Raw genomic sequence first — 26,903 nt, 5'->3', positions numbered from 1 at the left:
CAATCCACGAACTTCCAATAGCAATAGTGTCCCCCAGGCTTGGAGCATGTTTAGAGGAGTTTTATCATGCACTTCTATCCCCCCCAATCTGATCAAAGTTGTAGCAGTATACGATAAACAGTCTCTCATAATGTGCAGCATGTTATGATAGTTACAGACAGCGATACTTGAGAGATTCTCTCAATTTTCTCATGATTCAATCGCTGCTTCTCTTCGTGTTCCTTCCTATTCTCGCTTTTACACAATCGGTTTCTACGCTGTCACCCAGTACGGTTCAGCTATCATTGAATATTCGGTAGCAACAGATGTTTTGTTATTTTTTATCGGTGGCATTCGGGTGAGTGAGTGAATATTTCCATGCTGATGTATCAATGGAAACATCCAAGAATTTTCCCTGTTTATTCAACATTTCAAACATTTTTTTTGGGAAAATCTTTGACCGTAGACATGACTCCACAAGATTTTCGTTGGAGTATTGCAAGGAAACCAAAATAAATTTAATCAATATTTTACTGTGGACATTTATTCATCAATTCTTCTAAATACTTTTTCTTGGTCTATTCTAGAAATTCCTCCACAACATTTTTTCATTGCGCTTTTTAACTCCAAACACGTAAGGAAATGTAGGATTTACCCCGAAATTCTTCCAAACATAACATTACATAAAATACCCGAATTTGTCAGCCCTTTCAATAATGTATATTTGTGTATAGTGAAGTTTTTTGTGTCACAGAATGTTTATTTCTATGAAAATAATGCAAAATTCCAGAATCAAGTTTGGTGTGAAATTGATAGACATCCATAAACTTCTAGTTCTAAACAAGGATTTGGACATGGTGTACCTGAAAGTTTGTGAGGATTCTAAAAATATATCTCCAAAACAGATGTTACTATCAAAAATCTTACCAATTTGCTCGTTTTGTTGAAAAATTTGATTTTCTGCTACAAAGTAGAGAAATCCTTTGGAAATTGCCTACATTTAGGAGTTTTTCGCGGTATTCTTGAAATTTAATTATTGATTATTTCCATAAAAATTGTCTCGTTAAGAATTTGGCAAGCATATTTGAATTCAGAAGGCCCAAATTAAGTATGTAAAGTTATTTTCTAAACTAACAATAATCACATTGGATGTAGGAGCAATACACGTGTTTGCTAATTATTAAGACTGCAGTGCTGAGAACATTTAAAGCAAGCTAAACTATCCAGTCGTTAACAATAAACATCGTGAATTCACAGATTATTTCAGAAGTTCCGCCACAAAATTTATTCCACAACTCTCTATTAAACACATGCAAATATTCCTAGAAAAATCGTCACACGCGAGTGGACCTATTATTTATCAAACTACAATAAAATGCCTAAAATAATCTCACTGACAATTTTCAAATCACATAAATTTTTGCGGGAATTTTCTAAGCAACATTTTGTGGTATCCAAGAAAAATACATGAAGCATTTTCTTCATAATTTTGTACATGAAATTTGACTAAATCTTAACACGTATGTCCCCAACCCCATATTCAACTATAATTTAAAAATTCAAAGTAGTGGTTGTCAGCCCTTTTCTGACGAATTTTGGAGATCTTCTCATGGATCGATCACACAATGCTTCTAGTTTTAGGGACTGAGTTCGACTTTCGGACAATGATCGTGGTTTCGAATGTATCGGGAGTAGGGTAAAGGTCATATTTTGGACCCCTCAAGGAAGTGATTTTGAATTTTTGTCCCATATAATTTATTGCACAATATAACCAAATCAACAAATATGCCATAATGTAGAGAAAAGTTTCCTCTTCAAGATAAAAATACTCACATGATAATAGTCCAACATACGTCGAAAATGATGAAATTGTGAAGCACTGTATTTAATTATTTTGGACATCCCAATATATTTTGGACCCACAAAATATATATTTTGGACCTTTGGGTTCTACATTCGATTCGAGACCAGGCCTAAGATACAGTTTGTTTAATATGCTTCCGCATAGTCCAATCCATCAAATGGAATACTGAAGGCCTTTTATTTTTTAAGCCCAGAAATTAAAAAAAAAATGTTTACACTCGAAAAAATTCTGACGGTTTCAATTTTAGTGAGTGACGTGTTGTAACGGTTGCGTGGATGAACCGATTGAATTTAATTAATTTCAGTCAGAATAAAGACATTTCCCATGCGCAAACAGTTGATACAAGTGAAAAGCAGTCCGATTTATCCAAATTACTTGCAAACTGAGTTAGTATTTTAATTTAAAATGGGAAATTCGTTAGAAAATGACCCATAGGGTCCAAAATACATAGAGGTCCAAAATATATTGGTTATCCTACTGGGGTTATACCCATTTCCGTGAAATTGGCTACTTTTGAAACAATCGTATTTCTTTTTGTAATTCCCAGCAAAATTCATAGACGTGATTAGGGGAATTTCTGATCAAGTTTTGGAAGAACCTACTTTCTGAACTACTAAAAAATCTGAATTTCAAAGATTTTTTTTAAATTCTTGGTATATTTTCTTGACAAGTTGGTTGTTATATTCTAAGCAGAACTTCTGCATGAGTGTTTAGATGAATATTTGAATAGATTCCCCTACAAAATTTAAAGATGAATTCAAATAGGAAATATCTCGAAAATTTCTTGAAATAATATCATAAACAAATCTTGAGATAAAACTCAGGGGTATAGTTGGAAGTTGATTAAATTATTCCTGGAAGAACTCCTGGAGTTAATCAGAAAAAATGCTAAGGAAAACCTCTAAAGAGATTTAGAGGAGTAGTCTAGTGATTGGTTATCACTAAAATTACCAGAAAATAAAACCTGGTGGTATTGTTGAGGAAATGTAGAAGAGATTCTTAAAGAACGCATCAAAAGAAGTTTCCTGAAGTACTTTTTTGTATAGATTCAAAAAGCATTCCAGTAATAATTTGTGAAAGAACTCCTGAAATAATTCTTGCAGGAGTTTTTTGTCATTTCCGCAAAATCTCTGGATATTTTTTTAATAAAAACGTTAGGTGGAATTCATGGCGTAATTTCATATAATATATCAGAAGTATTTTCCATAAAAATATCTTGATAAGATTCTGGAGGCAACTCCAACGATGTGTATATTAAGGATTCAGATCACTTACCATGCCCACACAGTTACGGATCACCTTGACGTTCAACATCAGATAACTCGCTCAAAACATAAACGATGACGTAAAACATATTTCTCCCATGTTATACTATTTGTCTTCTACCATTTGTAATGTTAAGCACAACATTCAATCGCTAAATAACGGTGTATTTTACAAATGTTTAGTTGGTACCACACAGCTATCATAATATGGTCGTTTTCTGTAAGAAGTGCCGTCAGCATTCATAAGCTCCACCTGTGGGAAAATTGCAAATTTTATAGCATAAAACTTGCTCGTTCGCTTCGATTTAGTATGAATTCATCTTTGTAAAACATTTTTCTTGATTGTTGATTATAAATACTGAATAATAGCACTTCTAAATAGTGATCCATAATATGGACCAGGAAATGATTGTTTACCACGGTTATGTAATGTAGGTTTCTGCCATTTTAAGCATTGGATTCGACATTTTCTGACAATAGCACTAAGGATAAAACTAAACATCGAGGTTTGTAAATTTTATTTTTTAGCAGACAAAAATGGGTGGAAAACTTGGTGTGGAGTGAAAACAGTTCATATCTCAGTTACTACAATACAGTATCACAAAAAAGGCATTTTACCCATGTTTCCAGCTCTAACACTGCTATTTTTTTGCATTAATACCGTTTTGATTCAAATTACGGACAGCTTCAAATTCCGGACACTCTACTTTGTATGGGAAACATTTCATACGAAATGTTTCAATTTTCACCGTTCAAAAGTTCTCATTTTCAAGGCTTGTTTTAACAAGCATTTTCTATAGAATCTATGAAAATTTATACTACCCAACTTCCTTAGGCGTCTCTCTAGTGGTTAAACGATTTCATTTGATGATCTGATTTTTCTCTTTATGATTTGTTTGACCTGTCCGGAATTCGAATCGAAGTGTCCGAAATATGAGGCAAAAGTAAGGAAGCGTCCGGAATAAGAATCATGTAAAGCACACACACATTTCTATTTATTTAAAATTATTCATGTTTCGGAATCGAAATCTTCACTCACCATTCGAAAGTAAGAAGGCTTGAAGTTTCGATAACGAGGAGGAATCATATGGAGTGATTTATTTTATATGCTTTTTTGTGAGTTATTCTTCACTGTGGCCTTAAGTGTCCGTAACATGAATCAAAACGGTATGTGACACATTGTTAACTTTCGCCAAATTATGCAATACAGATGCATTGAGTTGAAAATCTCTTGATTTTGCGCACTGATACGTAATATGTCACAATTTGATCCATACTATGAAAATTGATCCTTAATATGGTTTTCAGAAACCGATACAATTTTTGATTTTTATGCAATCCTATGTAAATATTACACTCAAAACAGTTCACTAACCGAAGTTTCAATTTGAAATGATTCAATTCGTGCTTTTAAATTACAATTTTACGCATTCCATGTCGTTTTACTGAATTTTATAGGTTGGACTCCACACTATTTGATCCATAACTGTGGGGTCATGGTACTCGAACATGGGAAAAACATACACTATTACTTTTTGTGAAGCTGAAAATCAAAATTCAAAACGTCATTTCACAATCCTCGTTTCAAGAAACAATTCTTGTAAATTGTGTTCCTAAAGTAAATCCATGAAAGTTGTATTCGCTTCATATTTTGCCTTTGATTTTCTTCGCTTCTAACACATTGCAAAGGGTAGCTACAGTTTATGACATCAGTAATTTCCATACCATGATGATGTAGCTTGCAACGAAGGTGGTACGCATTGTATTGATTTTTGCATTCATGCAACGACACCATGTAGTAGAAAACGGTGTCAAGAGTAAAAATAATGCTTATAGAAGTGGTCCGATACGGTCATAGTAAGTGTTAGGATACATACAGTATAACATAAAATATGTTGTTGTGCTGAAAATTTATTTAAAAAAGGTTCTTTGTTAAGTTTTAAAGTTTGAGTGTATCATTTTTCTGATTGAGAATAAAATCTCATAAAAACAGTCTAGAAATTGTATGATATCGCTTGTGACGGCCACAAAACTTTCCCACCCGATAATCCCAGTGTAGTCAGTTACTGCAACCATAATACAGCCAATTACCATCTAACTCAATCTCGAGCCCTACAACGATCATCATCAGCTGTCTGGTGGCGATTCAGTGCTCGACCACCGACCCGTCGACAGCGTAAGTAGAAAACCAATTTAAATCCGTCCACTGACTGTTGGCAGCTGCCGTCATCGTTCAGTTCTACCGGTTTCGGTGTCGCATGAAAATTTAATCAACGATAATGTTTCTCTTTCAAGTGGCCTGACAGGCGTTTTCCCACTAAGATGGTGACGATCCAAGCGGCAGCATCAGTAGCCCTGCCAAAGAAACCAATCGCCTCCTCCAACAAAAATGTGACGCAGATGTCGTCTTCATCGGTTGGTAATCGCGCCAGTTGCGGAATTTGGCAAGCTTTGCGGGCAAGCTTCGAGCGGTACCAGACGTTTACCAGTTCGGCTTGGCCCTACCGATAAGGATTTTGCGTGCCGACTGCTCGAGAAGTGATTTGCTATATTTAATCAGTCGAATCGATGGAAACAATGAGGAAAGGCAATAAAGTTCGGTTCTGATAAAGAAATTATATTTTGGTGCCACAATTTGCGAACGAATGCCATAAGAGTTGTGTGAATTTTGGGCGTGTGCCACGCTGCTTGATTGAATTTTGTCGGTGTGCCTGTTCGAAGATAATGAAATTGGGAGGCGTAAATCATGGGCCAATGAATGTGGGTTTATCTTTGTATCTCCACGAAAAAAAGGTGACGATGTTATTTTCGACTGGAGTTATTGATTCAAATAGAATGGCTTGAAGGGAGGCAAGGGGGATGGTGAGCAATATGTTCTGGATATATTACTAAATTTAAAAGTCGTGATCTGTCACCATGCCTGTCACTCTATCTGTAATACAAGCAAGCACCGTTGTATACATAAGGCAGAACTTGCATACACATTGAAAGCAGAACTACACTATGGATAGAAGAAAAGTAGAGAAGAAGACTAATATTATGCTCAAAAATGCTCTACTTGATTGGCAGTTCAATGACCAAAAACTTCTACAAAAATTACTCAAAAAAAGTATTATGGATCGATGCACGAGTTCACTATCTGACGTTTGAGCGGTGCCGTGTTATTTATGTGGCCATGGTAACGAATGAATTTGGCACCGCTCAAACGTCAAATTAGTGAACTCGTGCATTGGTCCATTCCTTGCGATATCCTGGAGATTCATTCTGAAGTAGGGCCAAGTGGCCCAAAATGCACTCATAGGGTAAAATTACCCAGTTAAAATTTAAATAAAATTAATAATATTTAATAATTAATAACTTTCGCTTAAGCCGTAAACCACGTTTACCCATATGATTAAACTAGGTTTAAGGCCTAAGCGGGGGTGAAGAAATTGACCCTTAGAGTACTTACCGGGTAGGAAATGCTTAAAATTACTCCATTTGTAGTATATTATCATTTATAGCACTATGGTTGCTTGCCTTTCCACTCTAACAGAGAATTTTTATAGAAATAGGTAACTTCTCAGGAATGCACTTGCACTAGCAAGTGTAATATAACTGATAAAATATATTCATACACTGCAACATCTTTCTCTAATTAGTGATAATTTAACACATTGGTTTCAGCCGTTTTTTGAATCGAAATCAATAAATCAATAATCAGTGAATCAACAAAGCCAGCCATCTTGATCTCGATGCGGATCCGGTCAAAGTTGAGGAAAGAACACGATAGGGATGTTCTATTATTCTCAATATGTCGTAATGTCGATTCTTTTCTTTACATATTCAATTTTTCTAGAAACAAACATAAAGTCAAGCAAATCGAGTTTCAGTTCGAGGTATATTTATATAGGTCAGGCCTGCCCAACGTACGGCCCGCGGGCCGCATCCGGCCCGCCGCCTCATTTTGTGCGACCCGCGAAGAGTTTCAAGCGCCTTCTCATATCTGGCACTTATAATAGCATAACCAACTAGATGTTTCAGCATTTCAAGGCTAATTATTACAACTATGATTCTTCAATTTTAAGTTATTTCAATCTTCCCCATAGTTTTTTGATCCTTCTAAATGTGCTTGCTTTCTTAAATGTGTAAAACACCTTCATTTCCAAAAATATAGCCAACGTCTATGAAGAATAAACACAAGACATCTAGTCAATAACTTTCTTCACCAATAAATGAACAAAACTAAATTTATATCAAGTTCGAACAAATGTTGTGGACAAAAAGTTTAAGGCCAAACACAATTTTGTTGAATCATTAGGTGGATTGTCGCAAATTCCTGAGCATGAGTTTTATACAGAAGAACGATTATAACAAACATGAAGCAGATCTAAAGGCAGATTAATAGATTATAAAATTTGATACAGGGTTCTAACATAAATGTAAGGTGAAGATCAATCGAAGCCAAACCTCGAATTTTCAAGAGCACAAATATAGAGAACCAGTCACTAGTACCTCGCTGGTGTTGACCAATCAATCAAATTCTCAGTGCAAACGGTTGTCTGGTTCTCTACATTTGTGCTCTTCAAAACTCGAGGTTTGCTTTCGTTGCATCTTCACATTAACGGCAAACTTGGGCAGGATTTTTACCAAACGTAGAGCTAAATTTCACATTTTTTTCGTGAGATTACACCAAATCCCATGCAGGTTTCCTGTGAAAGTTTCTCAAACTAGCCTTAGTTAAATTCTTACAGAATTCTAAGCAGGACAGACTTCCTCAGATTTTAAAACATGACTTTATATTAAGTTTTGGGTGGGGTTCTGAAGGAATCCTAAGGACAATTTCCACATCCGGGCAGTCAGTCTTAGAAAACTATGAAAAAGATTATCAAATAATACTAGATGAGATTCTGACAAAATCGTATGAAATTTTCTGATAGAATTCTGAGAATGTTTTTTTTTTAATATTATAAAATCCTGGACAACATTCTCACAGGGTTTAAGAATGCTGGGCTGGACGTCATAATGAGCACAAGTCTCACAGAATTTCCGGCAAGATTATCATAGAGGCGAATATCTATTTTCAATTTCTTCAAAAGAAATTTTTATCACTTTTATTTGATCTCTAAAAAAATGAAATTGTTGCATAAAAAAAGTTTGGCCCGCCGCAATACATACTTTCGGATATTCGGCCCGCGATTCAAAAAGGTTGGACAGACCTGATATAGGTGGTATACCAGATACCAGTGAAAGCATAAATGGGAGACAGATTATATAACACCTTAATATCCTTCATTCTTGACCAGTCTTCAATTTCTCTATCATTTATCATTATCATACTTATCTTTCGATAGTATGGGTTGGATTGATTGATAGGAAATCATATTTCTAATATTAATAGACGTAATTTTGAAATCCAAAATGGCGTCTTTCGGTTTGAAAAAAAATGTTCAAATCCATATATGCAATATGGGTATTTTCGGAACGGGCACGACGAGGGGATGACGATATCCGGCCACATTTTTGAATCCAAGATGGCGACCTCCGATTTGGGAAAATCGTTAAAAATCCATACAATATGGGTATTTTCGGAACGAGCACGACAAAAGATGGCAAAAATCGATGTCGGACGCCATTTTGAAATCTAAGATTTGGAATTTAGATAATTTTCTATGCCAAAATTCCAATATATATATTCGGATCAATCGACCTAGTCTTTCTATCGCATCAACTCATATATCTGTAAATTCCCAACAACAGAACACCATCACAGCACGATGACATTCTGTCAGGGCAATATATATATATATATATTTTTTCTCAGTATTTTGGTGCGTCTTACCCCAATATTTTGATTCGTCCTACCACAATGTTTAGATTCGTTCTGTCCCGTCCATTTGCATTTTGAACAAGTACTGTTTTTGAATGCTTCCTATTATCAATATTTACATCAAACAAACAGTTTTTCTGGAAAACTATTTGATTTGGTTATATAAAATATTGTATACTACTGTGTTACGTTACAAGTTTCTAGTAAAACCTTGTTACATCCCTGTAATATGAGATTGAGCATTAGTCGGCATTTCGAACCATTTTTCCCTATTTGAATCTCATCAGGACCTTCTCCATGAACTCTTCTAGGTAGTGTATCAGTATTCCCCCTAATATATCGTCAGGAACTCTCGAATATATTTTTACATTTTCTTCAACACGTCCTTTGAGATTTGCAATTATGTTCCTCCTGATAGTCATTTTGGATTTTTTACATGTGTTTCTTCTGGGATTCTCAAATAAATACATAGGATTGGTAGAAATTATTAATTGCATTTTTCCTGTTTTTGTTTCAGGCGTCCTTTTTATTCATTATCAGAAAGCACATAAAAACAAAATCATCATAAGATTTCTTCTAAGAAATCTCTTGAGATTTTTTTCAAGACATTCTTTTGGAAACTCTCTTATTACTACCTTCTCTATAACTGTCACGGTTTTATTGGTTTAAAACATATTCTAAGTGTATCTCCAAGGATTCTTAGGATGTACCAAAATTACTCTGAGAATTCCTTTAAAACCTTTCTGTTTATTCTCCAGGAAAGGTTGCAATAGAATATACTAGAAACTCACAAGCTTCATAAGATATCCAGAATTTGCCCCAAGATTTCATCAAGTGTTTTCAATAGTTGTCAAAAACGATTTCTCATTAGATTCTTTTTAATATATCTTCTGAACTTTCTCCAACAATTTTGTCCATAATTTCCTAAGCATATCTACAGGCATTTTTTTTTTATTTTCTCAAATGAATTGTAATAAATTTGTAATAAATGTGTTTTTAAAGGAATAATTTTGACGATTTTAGGAGAACTTTATAGAAATTTCCAAAGAAGAATATCCAACATAAATCCTGCAGGAATTTCTGGAGAAATTCATTTTCCTCGTATGGAAAAATGTACAGTGTACTTCTCAGTGCCCTAATTATCAACAAGATTGTTACAAAGTTCTTCTACTACTCCTAATTTTCCCCGAACGTAATTTTCCCGAACGCATTTTTTTTTTTTGCATTCCTCCGTTTGTATCACTTCAATTCAGGAATGTACCAGAAAAGTCCCCAATGATATGGTGGCAAACTAGAAAGAACGATAAGCAATAAAAAGTCATTCTCAAAAAGTCAAAAAGTCAATAAAAAGTCATTCTCGACTAAGTAAACAGATATGTATTGCAAAAGATGCCGAGGACGGTGAAACTTAAAGGAACCGCCAATCTAATTATGAAGAGATCATTCACCAGCCTGGAATGGTTGAAGCTAACATTTGAATGCGAATCGCTTTTCGGGAAAATAGGCTTATCGAGGAAACGGGGTTTTCAGGAAACAGACATTCGAGGAACTGTTGTTCGGAGCAGTCTTCTAAGATCATCCTTCTGCTCCAAGATTTAAACAAGCATGCTTTGAACTCATCAAAATGATCGGGATCCCTTTGAATCCTGATTTTTCAATCCCAGCGTGCGTGATTCGTGCAAGGATTCAATCCCAGAATTGAATCCCTGTCATTGAGCATATGTAGCCAAGCAAACGAATGATATAGAATGCTCCTCATCTAAAACATGATTGTTTGACGTTTTGTAGAGGATAAGAACAAACGGGATTACCGAAGGGGAAGTGGTATGAAAGGCAATAACATATACATCGTAAGAAATATCAAAAAATTATATCAAACAAGTCCAAGTTAGTCCAAACGTCGGTCATTTGAGGAGAAGCGAATCACAGCTCTATTTTTGCTAAACCAAGATACTAAATTAAAATAGTGATACTGAGCTCCCAAGTTTCACTCGGATTGTCAACGACCTGAAAGAAAGCTATCGAAAATTGTCGCAAGTCCTCCAATTCAGGAACCAACTGTACATGCTGACATTATTCAGACTTATCCCAAGTGTCCTGTCAGACAGGAATTTTCAGTAAACGCTCGAGAAATATCAATGCTAACTCGATTTATTTCTACTAGCAAACAATTGATCAAGGATTGAATCCTAGGATCCAATCCTCTCATACACGTGACAGGATTCATTGCATGCCTGGATCTAAACAAAAGATGCGCGTGAAATTAATCTCGCTCCGATGGTTTTGAATCTCAGTAGCTCTTGGAGTGGGATTTTTTGAAGACTGGTTCGGAGAAACGACATTCGAGAAAAAGTAGCACAACCTGTTCTACCTGGGACAGAGCCTGCTTCTCATATTAGTATGCACTTCCACAGTGGTTAACTTAACTGAAAGCTTTCTTTATCAATTGACCATTTTTTCATGTACAAATCGTGAGGCAGGAGCGAAGATACTCTATGCCCTGGAAAGTCGAGAAACTTCCATTATTAAAAGATCCTAGACCTCCGGGAATCGAATCCGAGATCCCCATCTCCCAATTAACACTTAGTGCAAATGTAAACATTTCCGAAGCTTCCTTTATACGTCTTTATGCTGAGTAAATGCGCTGTACATACGAACGAAAGCTTGTATGCGATCCTTTTACCAACAAATCTGGCGAATCTACTCAACTATTTTTAGGCTGTGTTTGCAGCTCTTATGCATATCGATCATTGCATTGTCTCGACTGTTATACTGCCCATAACTGCATATTTGTAACATTCGACAAAAGTAGGCATTGAGTAAATGGAGTACCAAGTATGCATTTTATGGCAGTATGAGAGGAAACTAAAATTTCTAAAAATTACCAGGAACTCAAAAGTGCTTATTTGAGGCTGATATTTTGCACAACTCTTATCGCATACTAGGTGAATAGTCAGAAAATAATTCTGATAGAAATTTCATTGCTATTACATTACGAGGCTCATTCATAATCTCAATGTGACTGTTATGCGGTTATAATTACCAATGTGACAAAACAACTTGATATTTTTTTCGAATTTTCTAGAACAATCTCACAGATTTCAGTAAGTTGATCGAAAGTATTTATCATTTGATGACTCTTCCCGGTATTAACTCCAATTTGTCAAAAATGCCGAATGTGACTGTTATGCAGTTATGGGCAGTATAGGACAAGTAGCTATATAACATCTTCGGAAGGCGCTCAAGGAACTCACGATCTCTGCATTCACAAGTATCGACACTGTCCTTGCAGCCACCACAGAATATATCGAAGGTAAAGAAAACACACCGTTTTCTTCGACATCGCAAACGGTTCACGTAATATTTTATATTGATGTTATAAGATGTTATAACCATGCTTATACCACTTCATCAGGCTGTAAGTGTGTGAAACGTCAAACGCAATGTTTATATTAGAGATTTTTGCTAGTTGTGCGCTATATAACAAACGACAAAACGTTTCTTATATACCTATATTATTATTATTATTATTATTACTTATGTTATCTTATGTATATATTAAGCAGCATAACAAGTATATATTAAGCATAGAATTAGCCAGATGCACGATGGCGACTTTTATTCCGCAACATTAGGTTGTTACTGTTTACGGTGTTGAGTTACAGCTTTGTAAAAGCAGCAGTGATAAAAAACGAAATATAGTCAGCTGACATTCGTAGTTGCAAAACGTTTGCGTTATAGCTGTATTAACACAAATCGTTCTACTTTTGACAGGTTTCATGTTCATTCAACTGTTATACAACAGAAAGCAAATAATCTTGGCTTATAGCGACAAAATTGTTAGTTGGGCTTGGTTTTGCTGAATAGCTGCGGGTCTACCGCTACGGCTACCTGAATCCCAAACAAATTCTTGCATAAATTTCTCTAACTCTCATATCGCAATATGCTACTTTTTTTTAAAGGTTTTTTAAAGGTTTTTTAAAGCTTCATTTGAACTCATTCCAAATCTTTTCTGATTATGAAGGTTTTGGAGATATTTCGATATTCCCTTTGTATGTCAACTCTAACTCAATTAGATCATGATCAATAATTTATGAAAAATATAAAAGTACTTTTTTTTGTCAAAAATCTTAGTTGAAAATATTCTACAAACTATCGTTTTTTGTGTGCAAACTAAAAATACTACAGATACATATACTACAGATAACCTTGCTCAATATTTGAGATCAAAACATAAAAACTTCAACAGCAAGCGATCTAACGTTCAGTCATGCAACCCACAAATCCAGCCCGGGTCCGGTTCTTACCGGATCGAGTCTTTTTGTCACGATATTTCGTGCAAAGACAGTTTTGCCGAGAATTATCATCGCTCATTAGTTGGAGCAATTAATTTGGCCGCCGGTTGTCGCTCGCTTGGTGTCGAATTGCGTTTCTAACTCCTATAGTAACCAACCGCCATGCATCATAATAGTGCCCTGGTCGGTCGGACAACTGACAATTGTATCAGCTTCGACAGTGGCTACCTTCCTGAGGACTGTGACGATATAAACTTGTAAAATTTAAAAGATGATACCTTAAACATCAATGCGTTTGAACACTTCAAGTATGTTCCGTTTAACAAGCAATAGTCTCAAAAATATGTCAAACTAATATGTAACAACATGCCTTATGCCTGTGATAGTAGATCAAAAAGAGCACTAAAGAAATTTTTTTCGCCAATTGGACACAAAATCTCAAGCACTTACATCTTGAAAAGAAAAAAATCGAATATTGTTGTTAATTTATATAAAAACCAATCTTCCTCTTCTTTTTCTTGGCATTACGTCCTCACTGGGACAGAGCCTGCTTCTCTGTTTGGAATTCAATGAGCATTTCAACAGTTATTAACTGATTGCTTCCTTTGTCAAAGTTGTCATTTTTCGCATTCGTATATCCTGTGGCAGGTACGATGATAATCTATACTCGGGTAAGTCCAGGAAATTTCCATAACGAAAAGATTCTGGACCGACCGGGAATCGAACCCAGACACCTTCAGCATAGCTTTGCTTTCTAGCGTGGACTGCAACCACTCGGCTAAGGAAACCGATAATCTGAAATTAATTTCATTAAAATGAAGGGCTAGTTAGATAATTTGACATTTCTTTGCTCTAGCAAGCTTGGAGAGAAAGATTACTTTGAAAATGTTTAGGTATTTTGAGTTCTCTATGAAAAATGGTGCAAAAAACATACAGAACCACAAGAGTGCGCTCGAGCGGTAATTTAAAAACTCTAAACACATAATAGAAAGAAAAAATCGAACCGTGATTAATTTAAAAGAACAACGAATTTTCTTTTTGGACAGATATCGTGGCTAGGTTTTCCATCGAAAATATTTTGAATTTTTTTGATAAACTTAAACATACAGTTTATGCTCATAACATGAATATATCTATCGTTTTACACACACACGTTTTTGACTAATTATGATTGGGCAAAGAAGCAAACTTTCGTTCGTGGTAAAATTGAAGCATATTATCAAATTATAATTAATTTTTGAAGAATGGAAAGAAAGCTGTAACGATACAGGACGTTGAATTTTCAAAATTTTGTTCGTCCCAGTCCTTATCTGGTTGGCCGATCGAAGCGGCGCGTATGAAGCAATTACTCCATCGAGTGTTCGATCAAAACAATTTGATAGGCTCCGACAGAATGAATAATTGGATTTTTAATTGATTGTTTATTTTTCAACGAAGATAAAGCTGACGCCGACTCGCTTGACGCGGGAGGGTGAAAAACAGTTTTAAAGTAATGTAAATATTCATCATAACTGCAGTTTTTCTGTTCAAGGACATTTATTTCTTACAGTTGAAATGTATGATACAAGCAAAGTGAAGATTTTAAGGTATGGATGCGAACTGTTTAGAAATGACTTTTTAGTAATCTACAAAACATCATTTTAGGGTCCTATCTATTTAAAGGTTATTATTATCATTCTATTTGTTAAGGAGATTTTATGCCCTATGGCTAGTTACGAATAAGAAAGCTTATAAATTGTAATTGTTTAGAAGGCAAAGCAACAAATATTTCAAAGTTTCTGTGGGGTTTCTTGAGGTAAATTCAATTCGTAGTCATTATTACGGTTATGAAAGTTTTTATAAAATAACATGAATTTTTTTTGGCATGTTGCCAAAATCAAACGGGCACTGTATTATAATCATTAGCTTCAACAAAGACTGAAAAAGGTGTCAGGGAATCCCATTTAAACTAAAGCCGACTTATTTATACATTTTATTTAAATATATAAAGGTTCCACAAAATATCAAGTAAGGTACCGTGGGGTAAGTGGATTCAGAAAAATCAATAGTCAATTTCATTGTTATTTTCAGTTAACGTGAATAATGTAATTCTATTTTTTCTGTGGACAACAAATTAGGAACTAATATACTTCAAATCGATATTTGTTTCGATTTCTCTGATTGTTATGTATTGAGTATGAGGGACTTGCAAATTTGCCCCAAATGATCCACTTACCGCACCATGGTGGGGTAAGTGGATCACCTATAAAGAAAAACTAAATTCTCAAAACCAATTTCATGTAATCATGTATAGTAAGAATGATATAATATGCTTTCAGTTGGAGTGTATATTTTGCTCTTTTGCATTTCAGCTTAGATATGAACCACGAAAAATTTTGTTTGAATTTTTCAATTACCGTTTTTTAAACTAGAAAGACTGTACAACACTTTTAGGTGGATTAATTGAAATTTTCCCCGATCAATTTGACAAATTCAAGCTTGGAATGAAAAATATAAAAGGAAAACAACACTTGATGACATTGAAACTTATTCAAATCCGCGTAAGTAGTCTGCCAATATTTGATAACAATACTTGATCCACTTACCCCATCCCATTAAAACGTGCTGGTAAGTGTACCATGACCAATCTATCTGTATTTATTTATAAAAATTAAATTATTTTTTTCATTGTGATTCATACAATTAGAACTGCAATATTCACCACGTGTTGAAAAAAACTAATAGCATTCGATTTCAGACAGAGATATGGATTTTCTATCGACAGAAAACAACTTTAAAATTAATTCATTTTTGCAGTCAACAAGTTTGCTTGTGTTAGTGCACGTGTAATATCAGTTTTGCAGTAGTATTAGTGTATACGTGAGAATATAACCTAAAATGAAGCAGAGGTGTGAAAACATTCGAAATATTTAAGTATTTATGCTTATTATGGACAAATGATCCACTTACCCCATTGCTACATTTCCCTCACGGTACCTTATTCGGATTTCGATTCTTATAGGAGTTTGAATCAAGATTGCACTCTACAAATTTCGAATCGATCTATTTGTAATATTTTTTGAAAATCGAATGTCCACAGTTTAGTATTACTAACAGTTGTGTAAAATATGGTTGACACAAATAAATGGCCGGAGGAACTTGGAGCATTCTACCATGATTAACAAACTTCATAATGCTTCGATTCCTACGGCAGCAGTATCGACTGCTTTTTCCTTTGAACGGAAAATTGTAAACGTGAGAATACAACATGCCTTGTTCATAGCAGTGATTAAATTTTATCTTATCGTGGGCGTTATCATTTACTGACACTCGCCGCCGGTTGAACTGGCTCAACGAGCAGCGAAAGCAATATCTAGCTATACAGACGCTTCCGATCGGAAGGGTTCCGCTGTTTACAGTAGAACAAAAACAATTGTTTGACTTCAATTACGTGTTACTATTTGTTATACTGAACTGCGTACAAATAGCACCATCCAAGCTCTCACAGAAGGAAAGCCGCTCGAAACAAGCTCCAAAAGCCATTATCGAAGCAACTCTGACGCCAGAATAAAACAGTTTTATTTGTATTTTCGACTCAAACTCCTAGTTTGATCAATATTCTCGAGCAAACAGAAAAAGGAAACATCCATTTTTGCATCGGGCATTCGCCCAACGTTATTCCGCCGTCGGAAAATATAAATGAGAATAAACAAGCTCGTCCTTGACATTGGTAGCTTTCCAATACTATATAGCTTGAAAATTTAAAAATGTTCCAACTAAAGTTCCTTTCCTCTTTACACGCGATCCATGTACCGGGGGAAAAAACCAAGGCATTCAAGTTCAATGGTAAAAATGCCAACCCAAATGCGTGTTGAGTCAGCTAAGTTGATAAGCAACTTGTTACACCTTTCAACGCCCTATTAAACACCGGTTGTAAGGAATCGGTCCCGGTGGTTGTCGCCCGGTAGAAATGATATTCAACATGTGGTCAACAATTGTTACATCTATAGATACAAGACACTGACTGTGTGGCTTTTCGTGTGCTTCGCATTCCTTGTCTTCACGCGAGCTGCACCTAGCCCTTTTCATAGTCAAACAAATAGAAATCTGCTATCGATCTAGCAACAACTACCGATGTTGTCGTCACGCGAGATACAAAAATGTACTTTCGTCAACCGTTTTGATCAGACATCATGTTTGTTGGTCAAGAACATGTGTATCTTTTATTAGATAGTGTTAGATTGTAGAACAAATGAACAAATAAAAATACTGAAAATCAATTATCCTTCACAATATTTGATCAAATTGTAACTTTAATATCCCAAACATTGTACATGATACTCATGAATCATCAAATGCTTTCTAAATATGCAATCATAAAGTTATCAATTAAATTATTAATCGTACAAAACAAATGTTACAGCATTAACTAACATCCACCTTCCTTTGTGTTTTCTATTCTTCAACCCCTGACAGACAAGCAACGATGATCCCAACCACGTGCAGTTGGACGATGAGATGGAAAAGGTGTTCGGATCGGTTGGGACCGATAAGGAGCGGTTTGAACTGAAGCGCCTCAACGATGAGGTGCTGGTGGACAACTCGCCGTTAAAGTACGACGAATCACACCGATCCGTGGATAATCGTCCGTTACTGTCCTCGGCGGCCCTTCGACCGATGGATAGCCCCGCTGCAGGCGGCGGAGGAGCAGGAGGAGGAGGAGGTGGTGGGCCAAGCAGTGGACAGCAGAACTCTCCACCGATGAGCACTCCAACGAGTCCTATTTCGATTTCATCCAAAAGCGAAACTACCACCAGACCATCGCATGATACGACGCTGGCGGACAACACGTCCAACGATTTTAGCGAAGCTGTTCAGGATGAACCTGTGGTGGACCAGGGAACACTGCAAGGGGAACAGTGGGTAAGTTGGTAGTGGGCTAATTCTGGGACAACTTTAATTTTCCTACTCAACGCAACAATAAACAAGTTACTATTTACTATATTTAAATCATAAAAAATTCGCGATGTTCCTAGGATGTTACTGTGGATTTCTTAAAGCTACTTAAGATGTTCCACGAGCTCAATTGAAACTTCACAGTTCATACGAACTCGTTCGGTACTTTATTCAGCCTAAAGTTCTCAATGAGCTCTTATACGTCTTAACCTACCTGTGCCTTTGATAATACGCTGTTCAACACAGATTTGATCTTCATTTCCTCAGCCAAATTGGCGTCAAAACAAGGATCTGCTTCTCAATTCCATAACCCGGATCGTTTTCGGATTTGACGTTCGTATAAGTATCCAAAAGAGGCAAACGTTTTAAACTGTTGCACAAATGCTGTCAAAGCTGTGTGCAAACGGTTGCACTAAAACAAACGAATTCTTTGAAAAAGGCACACGATATGTGTCCGAAACTTTGGATGTTTGTATACATCTGTTTTTGAACACTGATAGCCATAACCTCAAACATCAGTAAGCAGTCGAGTTTAGGACTTATTTAGGTGAATTATAACTATATTTTTACATTACAAATCTCAAAACGAATATTTTAAAATGTTTTTTTTTATCTAAAGTTTTGCTGAACAAACTTATGTCAAAATACCCATTTTTAGTTATAACAGTTTTAACTGGAGGGGCAAGAGTTTGAATCTAGTTTGGGGCAAAAGTTCGCTGACTGAAACACAAAATAACGATACTTTTATGACAGGCATACTCTATACCAGCCATAAACTTGTAGATTGAAAAAACGAATTTAGTACTATACCATTTAATTCCACTAGAGTTTGTATCCTTTGACAGATACGCGTATTTCGACCTCAACTGTAAGGCCGTCTTCAGTGTCGTGTACTAGACTCGATTCGAGTTAACGGCTGACAGAACAAAGAATCATCTGAATGTTTTCATTGGTGTGTTTTGAAAGTAAAATACTGTGTATATGGCATTTGAAATTTGGTTGCCTATAATAGTCGCAAGGTGTCGAAGCCGTAAGTATCCCTACTTCCCAAAATTTGAGTGTGCTGTTCTTAATCGTGTTTCGTGAAGCGATATTCAACGAACTTTTAACCCGCTGCGTGGTCAAATTGATCAGTAAAAAGACCTCAGTCAAAGACCTTTCAAAGTACATTGACAATAACCAAAATTGGCAACACTGCTGTAATAAAATCGATTTTATTGTCCACATATTATTTTCATAATATTTTATTCCGAGGTTACCAATTGAAATATTCGGTGAAAAACGTTTGCAATTCGCTGTAGATCGATAAATATGCGTACATGATTTTGAAAGTATGAGACATTTTAGTAAAACGACCAGAAAGAGTCAAAGTTATACTTAAGACTGCGGTTGAAACTCATGATTTAGGTCTCGTTTATACAAATATAGTTTCATTAGTAATCTTAACTAGTTTTGAACACGCTTTTTACTTTTCTCTTCTGATGGGAGTGAAAGGATGGTGTCAGTGCCGAATTTGGGCTTCGAGGGGCCCGGGTCAGATCTCTAGAAGGGGGCATTTGGTACAAAGCATATGCAATTTTAGTATACTGTAAATTCGGGTGAAATTGATCACAATGTCATATGATTTTATTTCTTAATAATAGAGCTGTAGATATTTGTTACATTAAGGAATTTTTGTTTGAATGAAAATAATGTAAAATTCCTTTTTTTTTCGGTGCGACATTGACAGACATCTATAAACTTCTAATTTTAAACAAGGATTTAGACATGATGTCAACCTGAAAGTTTTGAAGGATTAAGTATGTAGAATTGTTTTCAAACCTAACAATAATTATTTTGAAAAGTAATTAAATTCAACCCGAAAGAGAATTATCTAATTATTTTTATTTCAGAGATGATTTTCAGCACTAAAATCACATCTGTATGGAAATTTCGGTAACTGAGCCAATGAGGCTCACTATCGTACTTGTTTTCCTGTATTTAGGTGATTGGCATTGTCAACATTATGGAAAACAGGTTAGAAAAACCGAGAAAAATTATCAATTTCACCCGAAATTACGGAAACGAAAATCAAATATCCGCAAAACTCCAAAACATTGTAATACTTCTCGAATTTGATCATACTCACTTCGTGAATGTTGCGTAACATAAATCATCTAAATAAAATACCTGATGATAATATTGAATTTTGACTGCATTGTTTTTATTCAAGTCCAAAAATTAAAAATGTTTTAGTTGATTTTAAAACTAGATTCATTTATTCATCAAAATTTTGATAATAATAGCAAATATTACATAAATATTTTTTTAGTGTTGCTTCAGATATTTCACTTCAATAATTTTGAATGACAGCAATAAGCGAATTGATTAATTGTGTTAGCAAAACTATTTTGATAATCTATCCACTTGGCCCAGTTATTCAGGGACCAAAGGAAATATAATTATGTTCATATTCTGTAGATTTGGATCAATTTTAGTAGTAAAAATTGCAAAACTTCAACAAATTCAGTGGATTTGGATCAAAATTATGGTAAATTTCAAGTTTTTAAAGAAATTTCAATATTTTAACAAAACTATGCAAAAATTAATATAAAATTGTAAAAAACTAACAAATGCATGGAAAACAGTACATCGGAATATGGAAACATTGAATTTCCTGTAAATATTCAGATGCATTTTATAGAATGACAGAGCCCTGATAGTGACATTATAAAAAAGTATAAATTATCGAGTATCTTCGTCTTTTTGAGATCACTCCAGGACATAGAGCACTAGCTGTGATATTTTGCTATATTATATTAAGCCGAGACATATTTCTAAGTTTTTAATCTAACCATAATGGTTTTCATTAACGAAAAGAAGGATTTGCATTAAAACTAAAAAACATCAGATAAAAGTCGTATAAAATATACTTCTACCTTCATAGTCTTACAATCGTAACAACTCTTGTATGTCCCTTGATCGGGGGGCCCGGGGCATTTGCCCCCTTGACGAGCCGCTTTTGTCAGGATTTTTTGGGAAAACTATTTTGCTCTTCAACCAAAAGCATTTTCTAAGATCTTATATTTTCATAGCATTGTATCAATAAATAAAAAAGATATTGCATATACAAAGTGTCCACTTTATAAAATGAACAGTCCTTAATGATATTGTTATTGCTTGTGAGGGATTGTGTGAGGAGCAACGTCATTTCCATGCCAGATGTATAGGATTGTCCTATGATGCAGGCTGTGCTTGTTTGCACCGTAACATATTTTGGATGTGTGACTCGTGTAGGGATGCAATAGGGTCCTAAAATGTTTAATAAAATCTTGTTTTTTTTTTTTTTTTTTTTTTTTTTGTATCATTCCAAACATTACATTCATTTCTTATATCTAGGTGTTCTGTGTTATTAGACAACACTATCATCCTAATTTGGTAAAACAAATTTAAGATTTAATTAACATTTTGTTAACAACATATTACATTTCATTTGCCTTAGCAGTTCAGTTTTTTTTACAGGTGAGTTGATTTCACCTGCTTATAAGAGAAAAAAAAGTTTTTAATATACTTAACCTAACCTAACTTAACCTAAACATATAACGCATTAATCGTGGCAATAGAAGATTGTAACGATTTTTGCCTGAAATTATTGATTATTTTATTTGACATTTGTTCCAATGTTTCAACATTGGATATTCTATGTAACTCATTGGTACTATACCAGGGAGGAAGCCTCAGAATCATTTTCAAAATTTTATTTTGAATTCTCTGCAGAGCTTTCTTCCTGGTATTACAACAGCTAGTCCATATTGGTACAGCATACAACATGGCTGGCCTGAAAATTTGTTTGAATATCAAAAGCTTGTTCTTAAGACAAAGTTTTGATTTTCTATTAATAAGGGGATAGAGACATTTTACATATTTATTACATTTGGCTTGAATGCCCTCAATGTGATTTTTGAACGTTAAATTCTTATCTAGCATGAGCCCTAGATACTTAACTTCTTCTGACCAATTTATTGGAACCCCTCTCATCGTGACAACATGTCTACTTGAAGGTTTCAAATAAAGAGCTTTTGGTTTATGTGGGAATATTATTAGTTGAGTTTTGGAAGCATTAGGAGAAATCTTACATTTTTGCAAGTATGAAGAAAAAATATCCAAACTTTTTTGCAATCGACTACAGATGACACGCAGGCTTCGTCCTTTGGCGGAGAGGCCTGTGTCATCCGCAAACAAAGATTTTTGACATCCCTGAGGTAGCTCAGGTAAGTCAGATGTGAAAATATTGTATAATATTGGTCCCAAAATGCTGCCTTGCGGAACACCAGCTCTTACAGGAAGTCTTTCAGATCTGGAGTTCTGATAATTAACCTGAAGTGTACGATTTGACAGATAACTTTGAATTATTCTAACAATGTATGTTGGAAAATTAAAGTTTTTCAATTTTACAATCAAACCTTCATGCCAAACACTGTCGAATGCTTTTTCTATGTCTAGAAGAGCAAGACCAGTAGAATAGCCTTCAGATTTGTTGGAACGGATCAAATTTGTTACACGTAAAAGTTGATGAGTGGTCGAATGTCCATGGCGGAATCCGAACTGTTCATTGGCAAAAATTGAATTTTCGTTGATGTGTGCCATCATTCTGTTCAAAATAACCTTTTCAAAAAGTTTACTGATGGAGGAAAGCAAACTGATTGGACGATAGCTAGAAGCTTCTGCAGGATTTTTGTCTGGTTTTAAAATTGGAACAACCTTAGCATTTTTCCATTTGTCAGGAAAATATGCTAATTGAAAACATTTGTTAAATATATCAACTATAAATGATAAGCTACTTTCTGGAAGTTTCTTGATGAGGATGTAGAAAATACCATCATCGCCAGGAGCTTTCATGTTTTTGATTTTTTTAATAATAGTTCTCACTTCTTCCAAATCAGTCTCCCAGGCATTTTCGAAAACGTTCTCTTGATTGAGAATATTTTCGAACTCCTGAGTAACTTCATTTTCAATTGGACTAGTAAGTCCTAAATTAAAATTGTGCGCACTTTCAAACTGCATAGCAAGTTTTTGAGCTTTTTCGCAATTAGTTAGTAATAATTTGTTTTCCTCTTTCAATGCCGGTATTGGCTTCTGAGGTTTTTTCAAGATTTTAGATAATTTCCAAAAGGGCTTAGAGCCAGGATCCAATTGAGAAATTTTATTTTCAAAATTTTTGTTTCTTAATTGAGCAAAACGTTTCTTGATTTCTTTCTGCAAATCCTGCCATATAATTTTCATAGCAGGATCGCGAGTGCGTTGAAATTGCCTTCTCCTCACGTTTTTAAGACGGATCAAGAGTTTAAGATCATCGTCTATAATCACGGATTCAAATTTTACTTCACATTTTGGAATTGCAATGCTCCGGGCTTCAACAATGGAATTTGTTAAAGTTTCAAGAGCATTGTCAATATCAAGTTTAGTTTCTAAAGAAATGTTAACATCAAGATTAGAGTCAACATACGTTTTATATATATTCCAGTCGGCTCGTAAATAATTGAAAGTGGAGCTGATAGGATTGAGAATCGCTTCTTGGGATATTTGAAATGTTACAGGGACATGATCAGAATCAAAATCAGCATGAGTAATCAGTTGGCTACAAAGATGACTAGAGTCGGTTAAGACCAAATCAATCGTAGATGGATTTCTAGAAGAGGAAAAACATGTGGGGCTATCAGGGTATTGAATTGAGAAATATCCTGAAGAGCACTCATCAAATAAAATTCTGCCGTTGGAATTACTTTGAGAATTATTCCATGACCGATGTTTGGCATTAAAGTCACCAATGACAAAATATTTTGACTTATTGCGAGTCAATTTACGCAAGTCAGTTTGGAGCAAATTAACTAGCTGCCCAGAGCATTGAAAAGGCAAATAGGCAGCTATGAAAGTATATTTACCAAACTGTGTTGCAACAGAAACACCTAAAGTTTCAAAAACTTTAGTTTCAAATGATGAAAACAGTTGATGTTTTATACGCCTATGAATGATGATTGCAACTCCCCCACATGCCCCATCAAGTCGATCGTTACGATAAACAAAAAAGTTAGGATCTCTTTTGAGTTTAGATCCAAGTTTTAAATACGTTTCGGTAATAACTGCTATATGCACGTTATTAACCGTAAGAAAATTAAACAGCTCGTCCTCTTTACCATTCAGAGAACGAGCATTCCAATTTAAAATATTTAAATTATTATTTGGATCCATTAGAAAAACGTAATCCAATAACAATTTGATTAGTAAATTTTACACCAACTTGGACTGCTTCAGTCACCACTAGCTTTGAATATTGCATCAATCATTAGATTCAATTGTTCAGCTAGAAAATTAAAATCAGAGGCAGACATGTCATGTGATTTCCCATTGGAATTTCCGGTAGACGAAGAAGCGGAGTTACCTGTGGCGGTAGGGTTTTTTCCATTTGATTTGAAACAAGTAGAATGGGTACCCATGGATCGAACAGGGGAGGAGTTCGAATTTCCTGCTACGATATCGGCAAAGGATTTACCGTGGGTAGATACATTCGAAATTGAAAGATTCGAACGGCTACCCGACGGATTAAAATTAGTTTGTGAATGAGCTTGATTATGATCTTCCTGATGGGTATGATTCATGATCAAGCGATCGTTAACTGAAAAATGAGCATTGTTCGATACTCTACCAGGCAAATTCCGGAAACGACCGTTATCGTAACGGATATTATCTTTCATCTGCCTGGCACGAGCCTCAATGACCCTTTTGCGTGAAGGACAATTCCAAAAATTGGACTTATGGTTAGCCCCGCAATTACAGCATATGAATTTGGTGGTATCTTCCTTCACTGGACAGACGTCCTTAGCGTGAGAAGAACCTCCGCAAATCATGCATTTAGCATCCATGCGACAATTTTTTGTACCATGACCCCACTTTTGGCACCGACGGCACTGAGTGGGGTTCTGGTAATTTCCTCCAGGTTTCTGGAAATGTTCCCATGTTACACGGACATCAAACAAAAGTTTTGCTTTTTCTAAAGCTTTAATATTATTTAGTTCTTTTTTGTTAAAGTGAACTAAATAAAATTCTTGAGAAAGCCCTTTCCGAACAATGCCAGATTGGGTTCTCTTTTTCATAATGATTACTTGGACTGGGGAAAATCCAAGTAAATCATTTATTCCATTTTTGATCTCTTCAGGAGACTTATAGTCACTTGAGAGACCTTTCAAGACAACTTTGAACAAACGTTCAGTTTTGTCGTCATAAGTAAAAAACTTGTGCTTCTTCTCTTCAAGATGTTTGAGAAGAAGTTCACGATCTTTAAGAGTTTCCGGCAAAACGCGACAGTCTCCTTTCTTTGCGATTTGGAAGGAAACCTTGACTCCCCTAATGGAGTTCAAGATCTCCTGCCTAAATCCCCCAAATTCGGAACAACTGACCACGATAGGCGGCACTCTTTGCTTCCTCACTTGAATCAAAGAGCCTGGGCTAGAGGCTGCTTCGATTTGGTGTTCGGAAAATTTGTCTAGAGCATCGAACTGATTGCTCATTTCGATACAATTATTCATTTCACCCTTGGAAGAAAGTTCGCATTCCGGGGAAACGTCCTTTCTTCCATTCTTGCCACGTGTAGTGATAGTTTTAAAACCCACTTTTTTGGAAGGAAGTAGTGAATTCAGAGATTCACCCTTCCTTTTGTTAGTTGTTGATACCATGTTTAGTTAATAAACGAGAAAGACGTGACCTTCGAGAGGTTTTTTCCCTAGACGGTGTCCAAGAAGGATTACCACCGCTAGCTTTCGCCAACGGGTCCAACGAAAAATCGAAGGCACGGGTCCAAACAAGGATCGTAAAGGGATCAATAGTAGAAAAAATAGTACTGAAAAGTACTGTTTTAGTAGCACTGAAAAGTACCGTTTTTAATTTTAGCACTGAAAAGTACTGTTTTTGTAGCACTGAAAAGTACTGTTTTATTGCTTTAGGTAGTTTTTAAGAAAACTTCCAAGAGCAGAGAGAATTCGTGTACGCACAGCACGAAGGTACGATGCGCACTGATTGTTTTTATTTAATAATACGAAAGAGCATGTTACTGCAACTACTTTTGCAATTTTTTCCGCTAAAATAGCAGTTATGTCATATTTAAACATTAATTTAACAATTGGGACGTTCGCTAAGTCGACAAAAACACCACAGGAGTTTTAGTTTTAACACTGGAGTTGTTCCTGTCTGACATTTCGGGAGGGACACGGAACACAAAATACACTCATAATTTGAGTTTAACCCAAGGGGTGTGACAAAATCTAGAAAAAAAAACATAAAAACATATTTTTGGACTTAAACAAACGAAAAACATTAAAAAAATTGAGGAAACATGTGTTTTTGGCCCAAACTTAAGCGTTCGGCACTTAAATTGGGGCAGGGCTTTAGGACCCTATTGAGCGCGCTTGGTTTCGCAAGTCCTTCATCGAAAAAAATAACAGCGGTTTGGAACTAGAAACGAAGTTGATTGCATAAAATCGGAAAATAATCGAATAGATGAGATTGTAACTCAAATGATGACCAATTCTGCTGCATCGTCAAAAGAGCATAAGCACAAAGTCTCCTGCTATGCTGTACGGGACGTTATATGCCGATCTCCGTTGTCTTCTACGAAGCTAAACGCAAGCGATCTTGCGTCTCATTCTCCAAACGAAAGCAATACTCAACTGTATGTTACCAACATTGCACCGGATGTAACCGAGAGTGAGATGGTTCGTGAATCT

The 26,903-nt window shown here is 35.4% G+C and overlaps 1 protein-coding gene and 1 long non-coding RNA gene across 12 annotated transcripts in view; both read left to right on the top strand.

The window, feature by feature from the left end:
- Window positions 1-26,903, top strand: part of LOC5569585 (anion exchange protein 3) — a 212,460-nt gene that overhangs the window by 164,416 nt on the left and 21,141 nt on the right. For all 11 annotated transcript variants that reach the window (XM_021842861.1, XM_021842862.1, XM_021842860.1 and 8 more), the window contains one exon: window positions 17,668-18,114. In XM_021842861.1, the coding sequence (XP_021698553.1) occupies window positions 17,668-18,114 (447 nt within the window). The remainder of the gene's footprint in view (window positions 1-17,667; window positions 18,115-26,903) is intronic.
- On the top strand, window positions 5,170-5,726 carry LOC5569587. Its single transcript, XR_002500104.1, has 2 exons — window positions 5,170-5,284; window positions 5,404-5,726. It is a non-coding gene; the product is annotated as an uncharacterized LOC5569587 (long non-coding RNA).

The sequence above is a fragment of the Aedes aegypti genome, chromosome 2 (assembly GCF_002204515.2).
Source record: "Aedes aegypti strain LVP_AGWG chromosome 2, AaegL5.0 Primary Assembly, whole genome shotgun sequence".
NCBI lineage: Eukaryota > Metazoa > Arthropoda > Insecta > Diptera > Culicidae > Aedes > Aedes aegypti.
Note: the sequence above shows the minus strand (reverse complement) of the source record. Positions and strands in the feature narration are given on the sequence as shown.